Raw genomic sequence first — 17,338 nt, forward strand, 5'->3', positions numbered from 1 at the left:
GACAAAACGTGAGTCAGGTTTCTATTCATGTTGCATTAAAATTATTTTAAATGCGTTGATGAAATGACACCATCACCAAGTAATTTTTTTTACAGTCATTCTTTTGAACCGGTTCTTTGAAATGAACCGAATTAAGACACGGTATTGAGACTCAGTGGTTTTCGATTAACAGCTCACTGAAGGGAAAGTTAAACAACAAAGTAATATTCGGTTGTACAAAATACACACATTGCCTGTATCACATTATAGACTGTTTGTATGGGGGGAATGGTGTAATATGTGTACATGTGTTTATGGAAAGGCTCATCTCCAAGCACCATAACACATTTAGGCAGCCCTGCCACTGGCCTGGCAACGTTGATGGACACTTTCCCCATCCAGATCCATTCACAGACAATCCAGAGCCACAGAATGACAGAGAAGAAAGAAAGGGGTCAGGAGGAAAAGAAAAACAGAGGTTGTTCTGCATGGTCCTCCGATGGGCTCGCTGGGAGGTTTGTCTGTTTATTTAGTCTGTGGAGGTGATGGGAACTGAGCATAAGCCACTGCCAATTTTCTCCACATTGAGAAAATATTCATGTGGACAGCTGGAATCCAGAGAGCAGAGTCAAACAGACTTAGGGCCAACAGATACAAGACTCGGCCTCGCATGAAACACATTTCCAAATTGAAAATCCCAGCAAAAGCTCCTTCAGCTCTCCGGCCTTTTTTAAAATGCATGGTGGATAACCGAACCGAAGGAACCATGTTTGTAACAAGCCAGTGGTCTTTTTGCTATTCTAAGCATGTTGTTTCAGAAGCTGGCTAGATACAGCCAAAGACTCAATGCAAAACTGAATCAAAACTATTTCAGTCTGTTAAAACCAGTGAAGGATCCAGTTATAATCAAGTCTCCGGGAGTTTTTCTGAAGTGACCCTCCCAAGTCCCTAGTCATGCAAGGGTGTGGGTAATATTAAAACAGACAAAAAAGGTTTGAACAAAAAGATTTAATCCATAGAAAATATTCCAACCACTTAATTAGTTCACCACAACATCACTATAGTTGACATGTTAATATATTCAGAACAATACATTTTTTACACATGCACACATAACCACCCCAAAAAACTGGATGGAAATTATACACTGATAATCAGATATAGAGAATGACAATCATTTATTAAGTATTAAACAATGAACAGTCTTGTAAAAGGAGTGCAACAGTATATCTACATCAAATGTAGTGATCGAACAAGATACATATTTAACTGGTATTCACAATTTTGGTGCAATATATGCAAGCAGAGATATATGCATTTACACAGTATGGGGGTAAATAGTTTGGGAGGGGGTGGGAAATGCCACCCAAAGAGCTCAGAGGAAGCTGTTGAGCTTCTAGGCCTCACACGGAGATGTGGGGCCACCCACTCACAGGTCGATTTTGTTTATTTTCATCCTTTGAGGTAAACTGTTCAGTGTGAGCTGTTTATTAGGCCTTTGATTAGTCATGTGTCAGCTTGTGCTTGCAGGGCAAGTGTATACACTGTTTGTGGCTTGTATATAGTGGCGATTTGGAAGTCAAGACTGGGGGTGGGGGTTTGGGGATGATGGGAAGGGTCTCATTTTGGTGATTTAAAAAAAAAAAAAAACAGTTTCAATGTGATGTGAAACAAGTTAGAATCCAAATGCACACACACACACACACAAAAAAAAAAAAAAAGCACAAGGGCTGATGATACATGAAGATTGCTTTGAAAAACCAAGACACGGCATTCAAAATGTGATTTACAAAAGATCCAAGATGAGGGAACCTTTATTCACTACACAAAAACAATTAAAGCGTACACACACACACACACACAAAAAAAACACACAAAAAAACCACTTGATGTATCTCTAGCCAGATAGCAGATAAGATTATTAAAAGAACAAATTGAAATTGCATTCGCTTTTCTAAGAGGTTTCTTTGCAGTTGTTCGCAGCTGAATCTCATCTTAGATTAGGTTGGTGACATCCTGATCCTCTGTTCTGCTTCAATAGCTGATCTCAAAGCCTGGTAAGACTCTACAACAAGAAGAAAAACTATTTCAATGCTGTAATTATAAACGTTATATATTCAGTGCGCTGGTGCAGAATGCTCTAGTGACCTTCATAGAAAATTATTTTTCCTTAAATAAAATACACTTCCGTTCACAAAAGTTTGAATGGTATTATAAAAAAGAAAATAATTGAACACTTTAGCAAGGAAGCATTAAATTGTTCCATAGTTGCAGTAAAGACATTTATAATGTGTCTATAATTAAAGATTTCAACCTCAAAGAATAATGCTGCTCTTTTTTAAAAAAAATGAACAAAAATATTAATCAGCACAACTGTTTAATTACAACTGTGATAAGAAGTATTTCTTGAGCACCAAATCAGCATGTTAGAATGATTTCTGAAAGATTATGGGACATTGAAGACTGGAATAATGGCTGCTTGAAATTAGGCTTTGCCATCACACGAATAAACAACATTAAATTAGAAAACCAGCTAGAACATCATTAACACAATATTTCTGTTTATACTGAAATTAAGAATAAAGGCAGTCTTGGTTAGCATAAGAGACTTTTTCAAAAACCTTACTGACCCAAAACTTTAGAATGGCAGTGCATGTCTCTGTTTGGATTAGAATGAAATACCTTGCAGTTTCTTCATAAATGCATCAATCTCTGGTAAATTTGCTAAAATATCAAACGAGGGATATTCCATGGATTTGGCAATCTCGCTGCACCCCTGGAAATGAGAAACAGAAATGACTCAAGGTCTCAGAGCAGTTAAAAGAACCCATGTCTGAAGAAATGTATTCAGGGGTAAACAAATAGCAAAGGGGCGCGTTTTGTAATCTCACTGCTATGGGGAGTTTTATAACTTTTTGAGTGATAGTGAGGTTTAAAACAAAGCCGCCCACTCAGAGCAGGTGCGTTTACACAATAGACATCCGGAAAGCCAGAAAGCTACAAACCTTCAATTCTTCATAAAACCTCTCCTCCATATTAGACACTTGTGATATAGCCTCAAAAGCTGGGACAACAGACTCCTGAAAAATAAGTACATTTGGGGGGTTTTGAGCAATTTTTGCACCACATTTCTATAAATAAATCAAACACATGCATGTATATACACATCAAGCTGTGACATTCTATACTCAAGCTAAATAGAAACATGCATCAGATGAGTCTCAAACATTAAACTCGGCATGAAATTCACCTATTTTCTAAATGTATCTTACTGATCTTATTGCGAACGATTCATCCATGAATAGGTTTCATTTTTTCATACCTTAAATAAGTAACATGAAGCCATAGCATGATCTTCTCTGATGACAAATGCCAAACTTCTCCTGTCAATTAGTTTTCTCTGCCACTTTCATACATTTGACCGCACTCACATTCTGATCTACCTCCTACCAATCAAGAACCAAAGGATAGAACCAAGTTCTCACCTTAATTTTTTTTTTTTCAGTCACAATTTTTGCCTTACATTTCATCACAACTTTACAGCTAGCTATTTCAATTTGTTTGATTTAAATAAATCAAAGAAATATTAAATTATGACTTGCTGAAATACAATTAACTGTTTCAAAATTGCCAAATTCCGTGACTTGGCATTCAAATAAAAGCTCTATTCAACCACTTATAAGCAAAACAAAAACATCAAATTCAATATGATTTGTAGATGAAAGGAAAGTCCTGACACTTAAAATTAATATGCATGGCGTGATTCACTCACCTCCTCTGAGGAGTTTCCCTCCTCAGAAATCTCTAGGTGTGTACCATTCTCCACTGAAGCTCCCTTGGACATGCCATTCAATTCCTTTACCCTGTCAGAAACACACAAAACTGACTGTAATAACTAAATCCCACCACCAGAGGTCCTCAGTCAGAAGCAACAAATTCAAATACACTACGATAAAAAAAAGCACCTGTTTGCATAACGTAGTGTGTTCAGAGTGTATTCACAAGAGCCCATACCAGGTGATATCATTGCGATCTAGAACAGGCAAAATGGAAAAACAAGGAGATTGATTAATGTTACAATAAATAACAGTTACTGAAAGAAAAAAGAAAAATAATAAAAATCACTTACCATACAGGTTCTTGAATTTTCTCCAATGAAGGAGTCCCGAAGCACCTGGGTGAGTTTGCTCATCCTGAATGGGATGTGCTCACTGTTTTGGCCCAGAGAGCGGATACATTCCTAAACAGTCAGGTAAGACATGAAAGTTATTGCATTCAAATTCTGTAACTGTCAATTACTTTTGTGTTTGTATGAATGGTGAAACATCTGGGAACAAATGAATTTCTTACAATACAATGGAGCAGCAAACAAAAGCTATAATCAACAAAGGCTTGTTGCATGAAGCCAGATTCAGTTGCTAGCCAGGTGAGTTTGAGATTAGTTCGAGCAAACTCTGCTTTTTTGGGCTCAAGGTGGATTGGTTTTTAGCGTTGTTCATCGACATAGCAACATTACGCTACAAGGCTAATCTGCTCTGGAGCAGGTTTTATTCTGGGTTAAGAGATCGCAAACCAAAACTGGACCAATCAGTTGTAAGCACAGTGACATATCTGATGCAATAAAGTCACTCTTGCTCAAAAATAAAGCGGTTTATAGTGAAAGCATTTTAGAGACAAAATTGCCTGTCATTTGCAGATAATAATTTATTATATTTATTTTATATGAATGAATTATAATTAAAGTCCACATGAAATCAAAATTGACCATATTTACTTTGTTTGCCTAAATTGATCGTTTTGTGGTGAACAATTCATCCATGCAAGTCAATCCACACAAAAAAAATGTTTGGCTTCGTAATCTTTAATCAAAATCTGAAAATGCCCCTCCCCTCTGCATTGGAGGACCTTCTCTGATGACGTAGGTTTGAGGAATTGGTTTGGGCAACGCTTAACCACTCCCCTCAAACCGTTAGTCTGTTATGAGCGAGAGATGAAGAGGAGGAGCGCTAGAGTAAAACCCTGCCCTGAGTGCCCTCTGTTCAATATTCCGTTTCACTGGGAAATGCGTCACAACCCTGGAGAAAAGTCGTTTGCAACTTCCGGTTCACGCGGACTTTAAATGTATAATAGACCCTTTTCACATTTCCGGGTTTCTCAGAAGAAGCGGAAGTCAATCATAGTTGGGTAAACTTCTATAGTGGTGAACTGCGTTCCAATTTGCTCAAATAGCAAAAGAAAACGCCACAGTGTTTACACAACTTTCAAAAAGAGAGAAAAAAAAAAAAAAAAAAAAAAAGATTGATAACGGTAGTCAGAAGAAAGAAAGACGTCAATTTTACCGTCACTCCTACAGCCGCTGTATTAGAAACAAACCTCACAACAGCGTAAACTAGTTTCTTGTAATTTAATGCAAAGGTATTATAATACGAAGTATAGGCCTGGTTTCACAGCCAGGGCTTTGGGCCTTAGTTCAATTAGGAAATTTAAAGCAGCACTATGCAGTTTTGGCAATTTCTTCGCTGTTTTCTCGCTTTTTGCTCACAGGTTTCTCTATAGAGCTCCCCCTACAGCTTCGGAATAGATATTTGACAACACTGTCGTCAAAACTCGTTGGCGACTCTCCCCTCTCCCATCTTCTCCCTCTGGTCATGTGCATTTGTTTTCAAAGAAGCCGGTGAACGCACGGAGCCAAAGTTGCAAGGGTGTTTTTTCCGCTCACAGGCGCTAGGGGGGTGGCATAAGAGGGATTTTTCAACACGAAAAAAGTCATATAACCATTCCAGTGACTCCGAAGCGGTTCAGTTAAGGTAAATTAAGTAAAAAAAAACCTTTAAGTAGCTTTTATAAATGTGCCTTAGAAAAACACATTACTCGTGTGCATCTTGAGACAAAAATGGCACTGTCAGTACAAGCTGCATTCAGTTAAAACAGCTCAAACATGCATTTTAGCCTGGGACTAGGCATAAACCTTATCTGTGAAACCGGGCCATACTATTATAAATGTAGATGTGCATAATAATAATAATAATAATAATAATAAACATATATGCGCCAGATTTACGATGCTGATGACTGTTAAAACCAGTCACAGTCTGTGAGAAGTCTATTCATAATACATATTCAAATAATTATATGAATTGACAATTCATATTAAACTTTGTATTTGAATACATATAAATACAAGATTAAATGTATAAAGATTTTAGACAGATTAAGCTTACACGTTTTCTTTTGAGCTGTTTGCAAACCTATATAAATGAATAATATTTAGCTGATTCACCTGCATTGATAGTCAGATATTTTTTCAGCTGCCTTCTCAAACTTTTGCTGCAGCAGTGTTTATTCCTGCCTTGTAAATGCACTTAAATTCATGACATTTTTTTATAATCTCAATCTTCAGCAGATAAGTGAATTGCGGCGGCTCTCTACCGAGAACTTAATCAAACTGACGCGCAATGATCTGTGTGATTGGCTGTTCGCTGCATGTCATACTTTCAGGTGCACATGCTCTAGAGTTAATGACAAACTCTGGATCAAACCCGGAGTTGACAATGTTTATACCAAGCGTTGTGTGCCCGCTCAACCTGATCGAAATCAGGTTTGATTAGTTTGTTCAACTAGCTTCATGCCACAGGCCTCAGTTGTATGAACATATCTCAGATGGTTTACACAGTTTAAAAGTGTTTGAATTATTATTATTTTTAAGTGTAATTTGATAAAGAATCCAAAATTTTTACTCTTTCATATTGACAAATAGAATAAAAATGTGTGTATTAAAATAAACCTATTTGGTCGATCAGTCTGAAGTAGACAAAGCACCTTCAAAGCCAGCAGGCTGCGGTTGATCTCCGCAGTCTCCACTATGGTGTGCCGATCATTACTGCTGACATCAGTGCCACGTTCGTTCCCAGCAAGGTCCACCAGAGAGAACTTCCCATGGAGGAAATTCCGTCGCCTTAGGATTACCTGCAAAACTGCATGTGAACGCGATGAGCTGGCATTTGCAAACGTTTGGCCAGACGTTCTGGTAGAGAGAGAGAGAGAAAGAGAGAGAGAGAGAAAGAGTGTGTTATTGTTGAACTAATTATCTGAAACTAAAATAACAGATGCATTGTATTGACGTCACTTTCTCATCATAACAGCCCCTTAGCCAGACTGAGTGGCAAAACATCCTGCAACATGACTGGATTTAATAGGAGAAACAGCGAAAACGGGAGTAAAACAAAAGGAATTCTTATATTGAAGGAAGCTGGACTCCACAGTGTTCCTTACAACTTACCAAAGAACCAGTGGTCCATGGACATTGACATGTGGCCAGAAATCGGGTTTCCTGACATTTATCGATGCCGCAGAAATGTATAAAGCAAAGCCTGTGATCAGCTAGACAACACTATAAAGAGTATATAGGTACATCTAAATCCAGATGATTGATTATATATATATCATTGTTATACATTGGCCAGTCCTAAATCTCTTAGGCATTATAGACCTAACATTATAGTATTTCTTTAAAGCTGCTTGGAAACGATGTGTATTGTGAAGCACTAATACATTTGACTTAACGCTTGGTCATACTTCAAAAAAAAGTTATCTGGATAACGGTCTGTCAGCTTTTACCACACAGAGATTGTAGACATACAGAGTTCCATGCTGTAAGCTGACTCTTTAAGAACTCTTTTGTGCTCCTATCTATTTATCTGTCTAGACTGGGTCTGTCAAACATTCTTCTTTATAGAACACAAGGATCATCACAATTTTTTTTTTTAAATGCTGACAAAAACATTACAGTAACATAGAATATAAGATGCTAAATAAATATTTAAGTGATGAGTTATCAATACAATATCTAACCACAGGCTCAGTGGGTATAACCACAGCGTAACACAATATTAAAATAACACTGGTGAGAAGAGCTGCAGCATTAACGTGACCATTTAAGCAAGCATGACATGTGACAGGGTTTTCTTTAATATTTACCTGCATGCGCTTCCCTTCTCAATCATCTTGATGACGTCATCAACAGATAACACGGGAACTTCGTGCAGGCCAACAACGTTGACCTGCTGCTTATCATCCTCCAAAACACGCAACTTTGCTTTCTTATTCAGCAAGTCAAACACCTGCAGTGCACACAAAATGTTCATCATCATGCCTGAACAAGTACTTTATGCTTGCAACCACAATCTAAAAATCAAATCAGCATAAAATCAAATAATAATACCCCACTTGTTTAATTGAGCATAAAGACTACATTAATCATTTGGAAATTTGAGGTTTATTTGCACTAGCAAACACAATAAGCCATCCATTTGACAAGACATCACAGAAATGTTTTGGAAACATGTAATACAATATCTGCAAACCTTGCCATTGTAGATCTCAAAAAAGGTGACATATGGGCAAAGGTCCATATCAGCATATCGCTTTTGCTTTAGGAGGGTAAATACATCCTGTGCTGTGAAGCATGCAGACAGATTAATACCAGAGTGAACATGGATAAACGTAACAGCCCACTTTGTAAAGTACATATGACAGTTACAATCACCTGCCAGGGCGTAAATCCCTTTAGAGCTGTTTTGGCTCTTTCCAGTGAAGTCTCCACCCATAGTCTGTAAAGAATGCCCTAAAATCAACAACATGGTTTTGGACAGCTTTGGATTATTTTTTTTTTAAAGCATAAAAAACTTACATGAGTTTTTCCACTGCCTGTTTGGCCATATGCAAAGCACGTCGCCATACCACCTTCGAAAATGGTCTTAACCAGAGGTTTAGCGGTGAACCTAAAAAGTTAAATTTATAACCATTTGAATATTTTGTAGGTTAAACATTGTTAGAATTGGCATATCCCCCAAAAATATCAATTCTGCCATTATTTATGTGAAATACAAAGTTTTAACTTGTAATTCTATTCCATGTAAATACAAAGCATGATTTGTGTTTCTTGGAAGACATACAGGTTTGGGACGACACGGATGCGAACTAGTGAACTAATTCTTGAACAAACAAAACCTGCCATGTTCACACATGGTAATTAACATGGTAATAAATACCAAACAGAAACTCAAAATACTCAGCTACCTGTAAATCAAGTCATTAGTGGTGTCTTCATCGAACGAGTAATCAAAATGAAAGGTCTGATTCTCCAGGTACTTGGTCAGATCCACTTTCTGCTTGGGCTCGTGCAACAGCAAGGCTCCATTACCAGGTATTGTGACCACATCAATCTCTTTCTTTGCCAACTCTGAACACAAATAAATGAGAAATACAAGAGAATCGGCCAAACAAACAATTCAATTACGAATCAATTGGAGCAACCTACCCTTTTTATTCAGAGGACGTTTGCGAACGCAGACACATATTCTGTGAGGTTTGACCTAAAAAAAATGCACTTTGTGTTAAAATAATATGAATGAATAGATGATGATATTAATATTATGCTCATTAACTCACAGGATCGGACAAGGACATGGGTACTTTCTCCAGGGTCTCTCTGTATTCTTCAATCATCTGGTAAAACTGCTTATTAGGGCGACTTGCATCTCCAAACTAGAAACAAAATTGTGAAAAGAGAAATTCAAATACATTTGTGCACATTTCCACTTCAAGACTACAAGTCTGTGACCAAAACAACAGAAAAGTAAAAAAATTGATTGCTACAAATTGATAATACCAATAAATAAAATAACTTAAAATTATTCTATTTGAAAGTTGAAAATAAAATAATTGTATATTCTGAAGTAAATTAGCAAAAAAAAAAAAAAAAAAAAAAAATCATATCTGAATGGTTCAGTAATTAAAGGAGAACTCCGGTCAATTTTAACATTGAGGTCATTTTTTTGTACATTTGGAGTGCTGTCAATACAGAGAACAACGCCAAAAATCGGTGTTGCCTACACCGAGTTATTCTATTTTTAAAATTTGCACCCTGTTGACTTCAATAGGGCAAGTACTAAACCTGCTTTTAGCCTCTTAACATCCTTGATGTGTCATTACAAGTGCACAGAAAATGTGAGTGATTCCTTCTGAGTGAACACGAGTGAATCTGACAGCAGTAGATGTGAAAGAAATGTATAAAAATGATGTTATTTAAGCCAGCGCAAATACCTTTGTTTACATCCTGTTTTCGGGTGAAGTCCAAAGTAGTCGATTGCCGAGTTCACGCGCGTGATCATAGGTACTAAACCTATGCGCTGTGCACTGTGCACTTGTAATGACACATCAAGGATGTTAAGAGGCTAAAAGCAGGTTTAGTACTTGCCCTATTGAAGTCAACAGGGTGCAAATTTTAAAAATAGAATAACTCGGTGTAGGCAACACCGATTTTTGTCGTTGTTCTCTGTATTGACAGCACTCCAAATGTACAAAAAAATGAGCTCAATGTTAAAATTGAGCTCAATTGTTAAAAAAGTTCTCCTTTAAGTAATAGTTATAATGACCACAAAAAATGTTTTGTGCAAAAAGTTCAGACTTCATTTGAAAAGGACTTAAAACTTTAGGCCTGATATCTGGATCAAATACGGTACCTTTCCTCTTTTTTGTGCTTCAGGATTTTTAGCAAGCGACATCCGTTTGTTTGCCACCTTGTTCATTTCCGATATTTGAGACATTCGATGGCCTAAAAGATTACAATTACGATAGTGCAGTGCTATAAGTGCTGTAAATGTTAATAGCCACCATATCCATGATGTCAAAGCATGCATGACAAATTCAAAACAGTACATACTTGGTGGACCCATGGGGGCACATTTGGAAGCCTCACTCTCACATATCGCCTCAATGGTTGGTAGCAGAGGAGAAGCTGGCTTTGAAACAAGTCTCCTCTGGTAGCCTGCCAATCCAGATGGTGAAATTTTTTAACAATGATTTTTTGAGTCTCCAAGCTGACAGCACAAGTGAACTGTATGGATGTGACAGTCCGTTCGCCTCATATCGGTTACCAATTAGGGCTGGGCAAAAAAAAAAAAATCTATTTTTCGATTAATCGTTTTTTTTTTAAATGTGGTCGATTCAAAATCGATTCTCAAACGCCATGAATTGATTTTTTTCCATATTTATTTATTACCCAAAAGCCAGTATTAGTTTTCCTCCACTGTTCATAGGCTTGTAAACTCCATTTTATAGCTAATGCTGTGAGATTTTATGTTTGTTTTATCTTAATCATAAAATAACCTCAACTAGTGCTGCACGATTAATCTTATCGCAATCGCGATGTCAATCCTACGCAATTATATGACGCAAAATGCTGCGATTTTTTATGAAATTTAAACAAATTTGGGCTGTTAACGCAATTAATGCAGCATCTGCTAATATTTGTCATCCTTTGGCTAGTGTTACATAATCCTGCTCTTATTCATGCAAATGTTTTTAAACCATTCATGCGCAACAAGACAAAAAAGACTCACACAGATATCGTGCGAACGCACAAGACAGCCCAGAATAAAGTTCTCTTTCGCGCTTGAACGAATAATAACACACACAATTATGCCAAAATGTCTTTTTGTCGAGTATCTTCATAACATAAGACTAAGAGCAGTTTTATGATGAACGTGAAGAGTTGTGACTTGTGAGAGAATGAGGCGCGTGTGAGATCCGAGTCTCTGTCAGCAGCGGCTGGTCTTAAAGGGACAGTACACAATAGCCAATAATTATCTCTGTCGTTAATCAAAGAACAAAGGGAACAAAGAAAAACAGTCACTGCTCTTGACTAAAGAACTTTTGTAACTTTAATAAAGATTAGTCTATATATCATTTATAATTAATGCAGCGCAGACTGTTTGATAACTTTATTCAATTTCTGCATATGTCCTACCTGTTAGACAGGAAGGGCACAGGTAAATATCAGGGTATCTGCACAATTTCTAAAATGTCAAATTTAAGGCTTTTTAAGACCTGAAGAAATCAAAATTAATACTGTACATTAGGGGTGCGTAATATTGACAAAAATATGTCTAGATATTTTCAAAGTTTTGTTGATAATAATTAGATGATATTTTACTGATTGTGTTTTGGTACTGGTATCCTGGCAGGTTTAGGCCTGTTGTTGACAGCAGACCCACAAAGATATTCATATTTTTTATATTCTATGCAGTGGTCAGTTCACAGTAGTGACCGAAATTAACATTTTTATTAAGGGGCAATATTTGCCACCTTAAATTGATTTCCAGGGGCATTTTCACCTATATATGGACATTGTTTCTAAACGTATTTAGAGGTATGCATCACCTTTTATGTCAAATTCTAACATTAAAATTAAAATTATATTAGAATAACACAGTACCAATGCCAAAATAAATCATTAAATTAAAATCCATCCTTGCAGTGCAGAGATGACACAGAACAGAAGCGGCATCAAAACTGGCATTAGCCTACTATATTTACACTTCATTTACAATTGCATAAATAAAGCTATTCAATATTTAAATATTTAAAAATTTAACGTTTTAAAGGGGTCATATAATGGTACATGCATTTTTACAAGTTGATTGTACTGAAATGTGTGTTGGCAGTGCCTGTACACAACCATCATAAAATTATAAAAATCCATCCAGTTTTTTTTTTTAAAATCTTCTTATATGTTTTCCCCTCTCCTAAATCAAGCCGTTCGACCGTGTGACGACAATTAAAAAATCTAATTTAAGGATCCGCGGGGACCCTGAAATATGATTCTGTTTTAGTGTAGCCTACCTAAAATAAAAATAGTTTAATATACAGGTTTGTAGCTCTTCATTTATTTTTATTAATTAACCACTTGTAAACTTTTCACTTTTCTTTTTTTTTTATAAATATAGGATTTGTATTAAATATATATTCATTGAGTCGAATCGAAATCGAATTTAGAATCGGAAATCGAATCATAACATCTGAATCGATACCCAGCCCTAATACCAATCAATATAAGTTCATGCCAATCCAACACCACCTGTAACTTTAATGACTACATATCTTAATATCATGTAGATGTAGAGACAGACCTGAAGGTTTAGGGATCGTAGATGTGGGAAGATCCTGAGAGAGAACTACTTCTGCAGCCGTTGCCGAGACCACAGGTGGAGGGGCAGGCAGTTGGAACAAGCATGTCTGACGTGTGGTCATTCTTCTAGAGGCTGAAAGGGACAAAAATATGCGTTATATGATGTCTCTCCAAAAGTGAAAAATCATCAGCCACAGTGTATTGATCACTGCTAGAACTAATGACTATCTCTTCCATATGTGACCTTTCTGGACTGACAGAGACTAAAGCAATAACCCCCAGTGGATTTTTACACTGTAAAACATGGCTTTGCAGGGCTAATTGCTTTTATAAAACGGTTACTCCATAAAAATATTCATTTTATTCATAAAATAAACACCAGCAACAAAAAAATATAACGTTATAACATTTATTTCTCTGCCAAGAAATGTAGTTCCAAAGAGGTTGCTAAGCAACACATGCAGCAACAAAGAATCACAAACGGCAGTTGCGCAGTAATACTAACGTAATGCGGTCACAGGTGTATGTTTGTTGAGTAATTTACAACGGCTTCGAACGCGGCTCAACCAAACAGAATAAAAGACTGGAACTATCCGTTTTATAAAGAAATTTATAGCATGTCCTATTTTTATAGATCATTTGTAGAAAAGACCATGTGGACAGAAGTGAGAAGAGACACCCTGATTAAGTCTAATGAGAAGTTCAATTCAGCCTTGAGTGAGTGTGATTGGAGGGCATAAAGAGAGCATGCACTTGATGCAAACCTGACTCTTCAGATGGACAATCCTGAGGAGCAGCTTCAAATAGGAAACACACCATAAGATTACACTGGTGCAGGTCAGGAGACCAACTATGAATTGGAGTAAACCTACTGGAAACAATGAATAATATAACTTACGTTCTGAAGTAGGTATTCTCGATGACCTTGAAAGAAGCTCTGATGCTCTGATGTTCTAAAGCATACATAAAGAACTGTGTAAACGACTAAGCAGTCAATTGTTCATAGAAAACTTAAATCAGATTTAAAGATGAAGATGTGTTTTAGTTTAGAATAAATAACAAATGAGTGTGATTTCAGACACAGCATGTGCATGAATGTGCGTAAAATACAGTAATGCTTATGTTGTCCCATATGCATAGAATTTGAGGATAAGAATACAGAACTCACTTTTGCCATTTTTGTCCCGGGTGTAGCGATAGGGGCCGCGGTGGGCTCTGGTTCCTCTCGACGACATGGTTGAAGGTGTTGCATAAGGTCAGAATTGAGTTGCTTGAGTTCATCCATGTCAACCTAGAGTACAATCAATTTAATAGTCTAGATAAAGACATCCTAGAGTATTGGGGCTGTGCAAGTACAAATACCATCAACTCCACAGTGGTCAATGTACTAACTGTTCTATACAGTGAAAAAATGTCATGTCAAATTAAGTACCAACCTCTTTTCCTTTAGTCATGCCTTTCTCAGCCCATTCCACACTGACTGTGGCTTTAGTGACATTGACAGTTTTCACAGTGGCGCTGTGTATTCTTCCTGCATTGATGGGACAGAGCCATAAACAAACAGCATTTTCTTGGTTGAACTTTGAGACTTTCCTCATTGGTGCAAAAAATGTGTTATTCACTTTTATTGCATTTTTTTTATTTATTTTTATACAATAAATTGTGACAGAGGATGTCATTCAGCACAACATCTCATTTTGCTTAACAAAAGAAACTACGTTAAGTAATTTAGGTTAAGGTTTGGAATAACATGAGTTATAACAACAAGAGTAAATTACAGAATGTTCTTTTTTTGGTGAATTAACGTTATCCCTTTAAAAAAACAATCCCAGCCAACTAGAATGTGTATGTAGCAATAGTATGTATATTTCCGTAGCAATCTTATCCTACATGACAAGGTAACGTTAGCACAAGAAATAATTACAGGTTGTTGTTTGCATTAAGTTAAGTTACACATTGATTATTACAAAAAGATTGCTTTCGAATTTCTCTTCTGTTGATCTCTCTGTGTATTTTTCAATCTTTAGAAACCTCTCGCTGCAATCAATTTTGCATCGCTAAGCATTATGTTAACTTTAATCTGATTTTACTTGGTTTGAAATTAACGTTAACTGATTTGATGATGCAGTTCGTGCTTGTAAAAGATTAGCAGCTAAGTTAGCAAACAAGCATCTTACCATCGCTACGACTTATATTGACTGCGAGCCCAATGAGTAGTTTCGCCAATGCAGGATCCATCTCAGGATATGGTTTGTTATTTTCGACCTCTCTAAAGCTCAGATTTTAATTTGGTATGTTTCTGCCACTTTGCCCTTACGAGTCGTAGACCAACATTAACCGCTCTGCATTCAAAATTCGTCAGCGGAAGTTATTGGATTATTTATGTAGGTGGTGCTTCATTTGGACCAATCAGAGCACGCTAAAAAAATGACTGGCATTTCAATGCACCAATAAGATCTTAGAATAGTCTCACACTCTGGCTGCTGCTGGCACCACATGGGAACCTGCTGCATTCAAAAAACGTCAAATTTACAGCAAACCCGAATTTTTTTGTAAAGTCATGGAAATGAGACGTTAAAAGCCAGTGTCTTTTGTCAAGTAAGTAATACAAATACAGCAAAACCGAATTTACTGGTAAACTCATGGAAAAAAATGAGACGTTAAAAGCCAGTGTCTTGGAATCATAGACTGTAAAAAATAGCTTGGAATATGCTAGTAAGTCACTGAGTAAAGTCATGGAATTAATACAAAAGAACAAATCACACAAACATGCTACTGATACAGTGTAAACTGTGCAAAGCAAAACTACGTTTCTTAGATTATCTCAATTATTGTTTTCATTAAGAAACTGTTATGTCATTTTGAAATTCCACCATATCACTTAGGCTATACAATATATATTTTTTGTAAGTAATGGACTGGAAAGTAAGATTCTGATGTACTGAATACTAAACTCTTCAAATTAATGCGTAGGCTGTTTTTAATATCAATTAAATACATGAAAACCCGAAAATACATTACATTATAATATTTGTTATACATTTTATATTTTTATTATAATAACATTTATTTATTTTCTGTATTTGATAGACCAGTTATGTACTATCAACTATTTATTAGAATTATTATTAATAATAATATTATTATTTTACAAAAATATGCAAGATTGTATTAGGTCAAGTTTTTTTTTTTTTCTTAATTTCTCATTGAAAATGTCCTTATTTAAAAGTTACACATATATATAAAAAAAAGTACTTTTGAAAAGAATGTTTAACAATGTAGCATTTCTACAGTGGCTCTGGTAACGTTTGCTTTTGCCAAATCAGGTAGTGCAAAAAAAAAAAAAAAATACTGAGCCAACCTTTAAACGCAAGTGAAAAATGTGTTCTTTAAACCACAGTTTAGACATTATTTGTATTATTTGAATTATTGTAAAATAAATTCAATTTTGAGGTTGAAAAACACTTTACTGCTTACAGGTGACAGTTGTGATTGTGAATGGACACAGGACAACACACAGTCTTTTGTCAGAGTTTGTTGCTGAGCCACCGTGAGTGTTTTTACTGGCTGTTATTCTTGATTCCTTTATATAATTGTTGTTTAACTGTTTGTAGCTAAGACTAACACTATATATTTGTAAATATGTTCTGATTGTTAGAGTTCATAAAAGAATATTGCTTCACAAAGAGGTACTAAAAGTGCATGAACAAACACAATCTGTGCCAGGAAAGGGTTTATGAAATAGACACATTCATCGTGTACGTGTACATATATATATATATGAAAAGAAAATGTCACAAATGATCAAACAAAATTTTCTGCTATTATGCCACCTAATTTTTCATATTGTGGTAGTACTTTTGAAATCGTGATAGTCTATTAAGCAATGGCTTATCTAAAAGTGGTTATATTCCTTGAGAAGATGAAGGAAAACAGTTATTGTATCTTTTTTCTCTACCAATACTTTTTTTTCTTTTAAATTAAAATAAATATTAATGTTCAGTTATCCTCATTTACTTGCAAATGACTAGAAAATTGCACTATTTACTACAAGAAAACCTGATAGGAGAGAGGTAAGAATGAAGATTAAAAAATAAAAATTTTAAATTAAGACAAATTAACAGAAAGCTACTGAATATTATTCAGATTTAATGAGAATGATGCCCTCTTAAATTAATCAGTTTCTAAAAAAAATCTCTCTCTCTCTCTCTCTCTATATATATATATATATATATATATATATACATACATACATTTTACACAAGTATATTATATTTATAATATAAATAATGCATATATATTTTAATTATGGAATAAAGAAAAATTAATTTGAAAAAAAAAATTATACAATCAATGCATTTAAAAATGCATAAAATACAAATATAGTAA

The 17,338-nt window shown here is 35.7% G+C and overlaps 1 protein-coding gene across 2 annotated transcripts; it reads right to left on the reverse strand.

Moving 5' to 3' along the window:
• Positions 1 to 968: 968 nt before the first annotated feature.
• kif2c (kinesin family member 2C) lies at positions 969 to 15,306 on the reverse strand. Of its 2 annotated transcripts, XM_081373750.1 has the most exons (22): positions 15,127 to 15,300; positions 14,386 to 14,480; positions 14,118 to 14,240; positions 13,848 to 13,902; positions 13,714 to 13,746; positions 12,951 to 13,082; positions 10,703 to 10,807; positions 10,503 to 10,594; positions 9,430 to 9,525; positions 9,299 to 9,353; positions 9,058 to 9,220; positions 8,669 to 8,759; positions 8,525 to 8,588; positions 8,343 to 8,434; positions 7,957 to 8,099; positions 6,799 to 7,003; positions 4,109 to 4,219; positions 3,945 to 4,012; positions 3,752 to 3,842; positions 2,985 to 3,059; positions 2,662 to 2,755; positions 969 to 2,044 (listed from the first exon to the last, which is right to left on the reverse strand). In XM_081373750.1, exons 1-22 carry the CDS (start codon positions 15,185 to 15,187, stop codon positions 1,980 to 1,982), a joined length of 2,109 nt encoding a protein of 702 aa, XP_081229876.1. In that variant the 5' UTR covers positions 15,188 to 15,300; the 3' UTR covers positions 969 to 1,979. The 2 variants fall into 2 exon arrangements, with proteins under 2 accessions (XP_081229876.1, XP_081229877.1); XM_081373751.1 differs by lacking the exon at positions 13,714 to 13,746 and having other exon boundaries at positions 976 to 2,044; positions 15,127 to 15,306.
• Between the last annotated feature and the right edge of the window lie 2,032 nt (positions 15,307 to 17,338).

Source organism: Scardinius erythrophthalmus (assembly GCF_964197995.2).
Source record: "Scardinius erythrophthalmus genome assembly, chromosome: 9".
Taxonomy (NCBI): Eukaryota; Metazoa; Chordata; class Actinopteri; order Cypriniformes; family Leuciscidae; genus Scardinius; species Scardinius erythrophthalmus.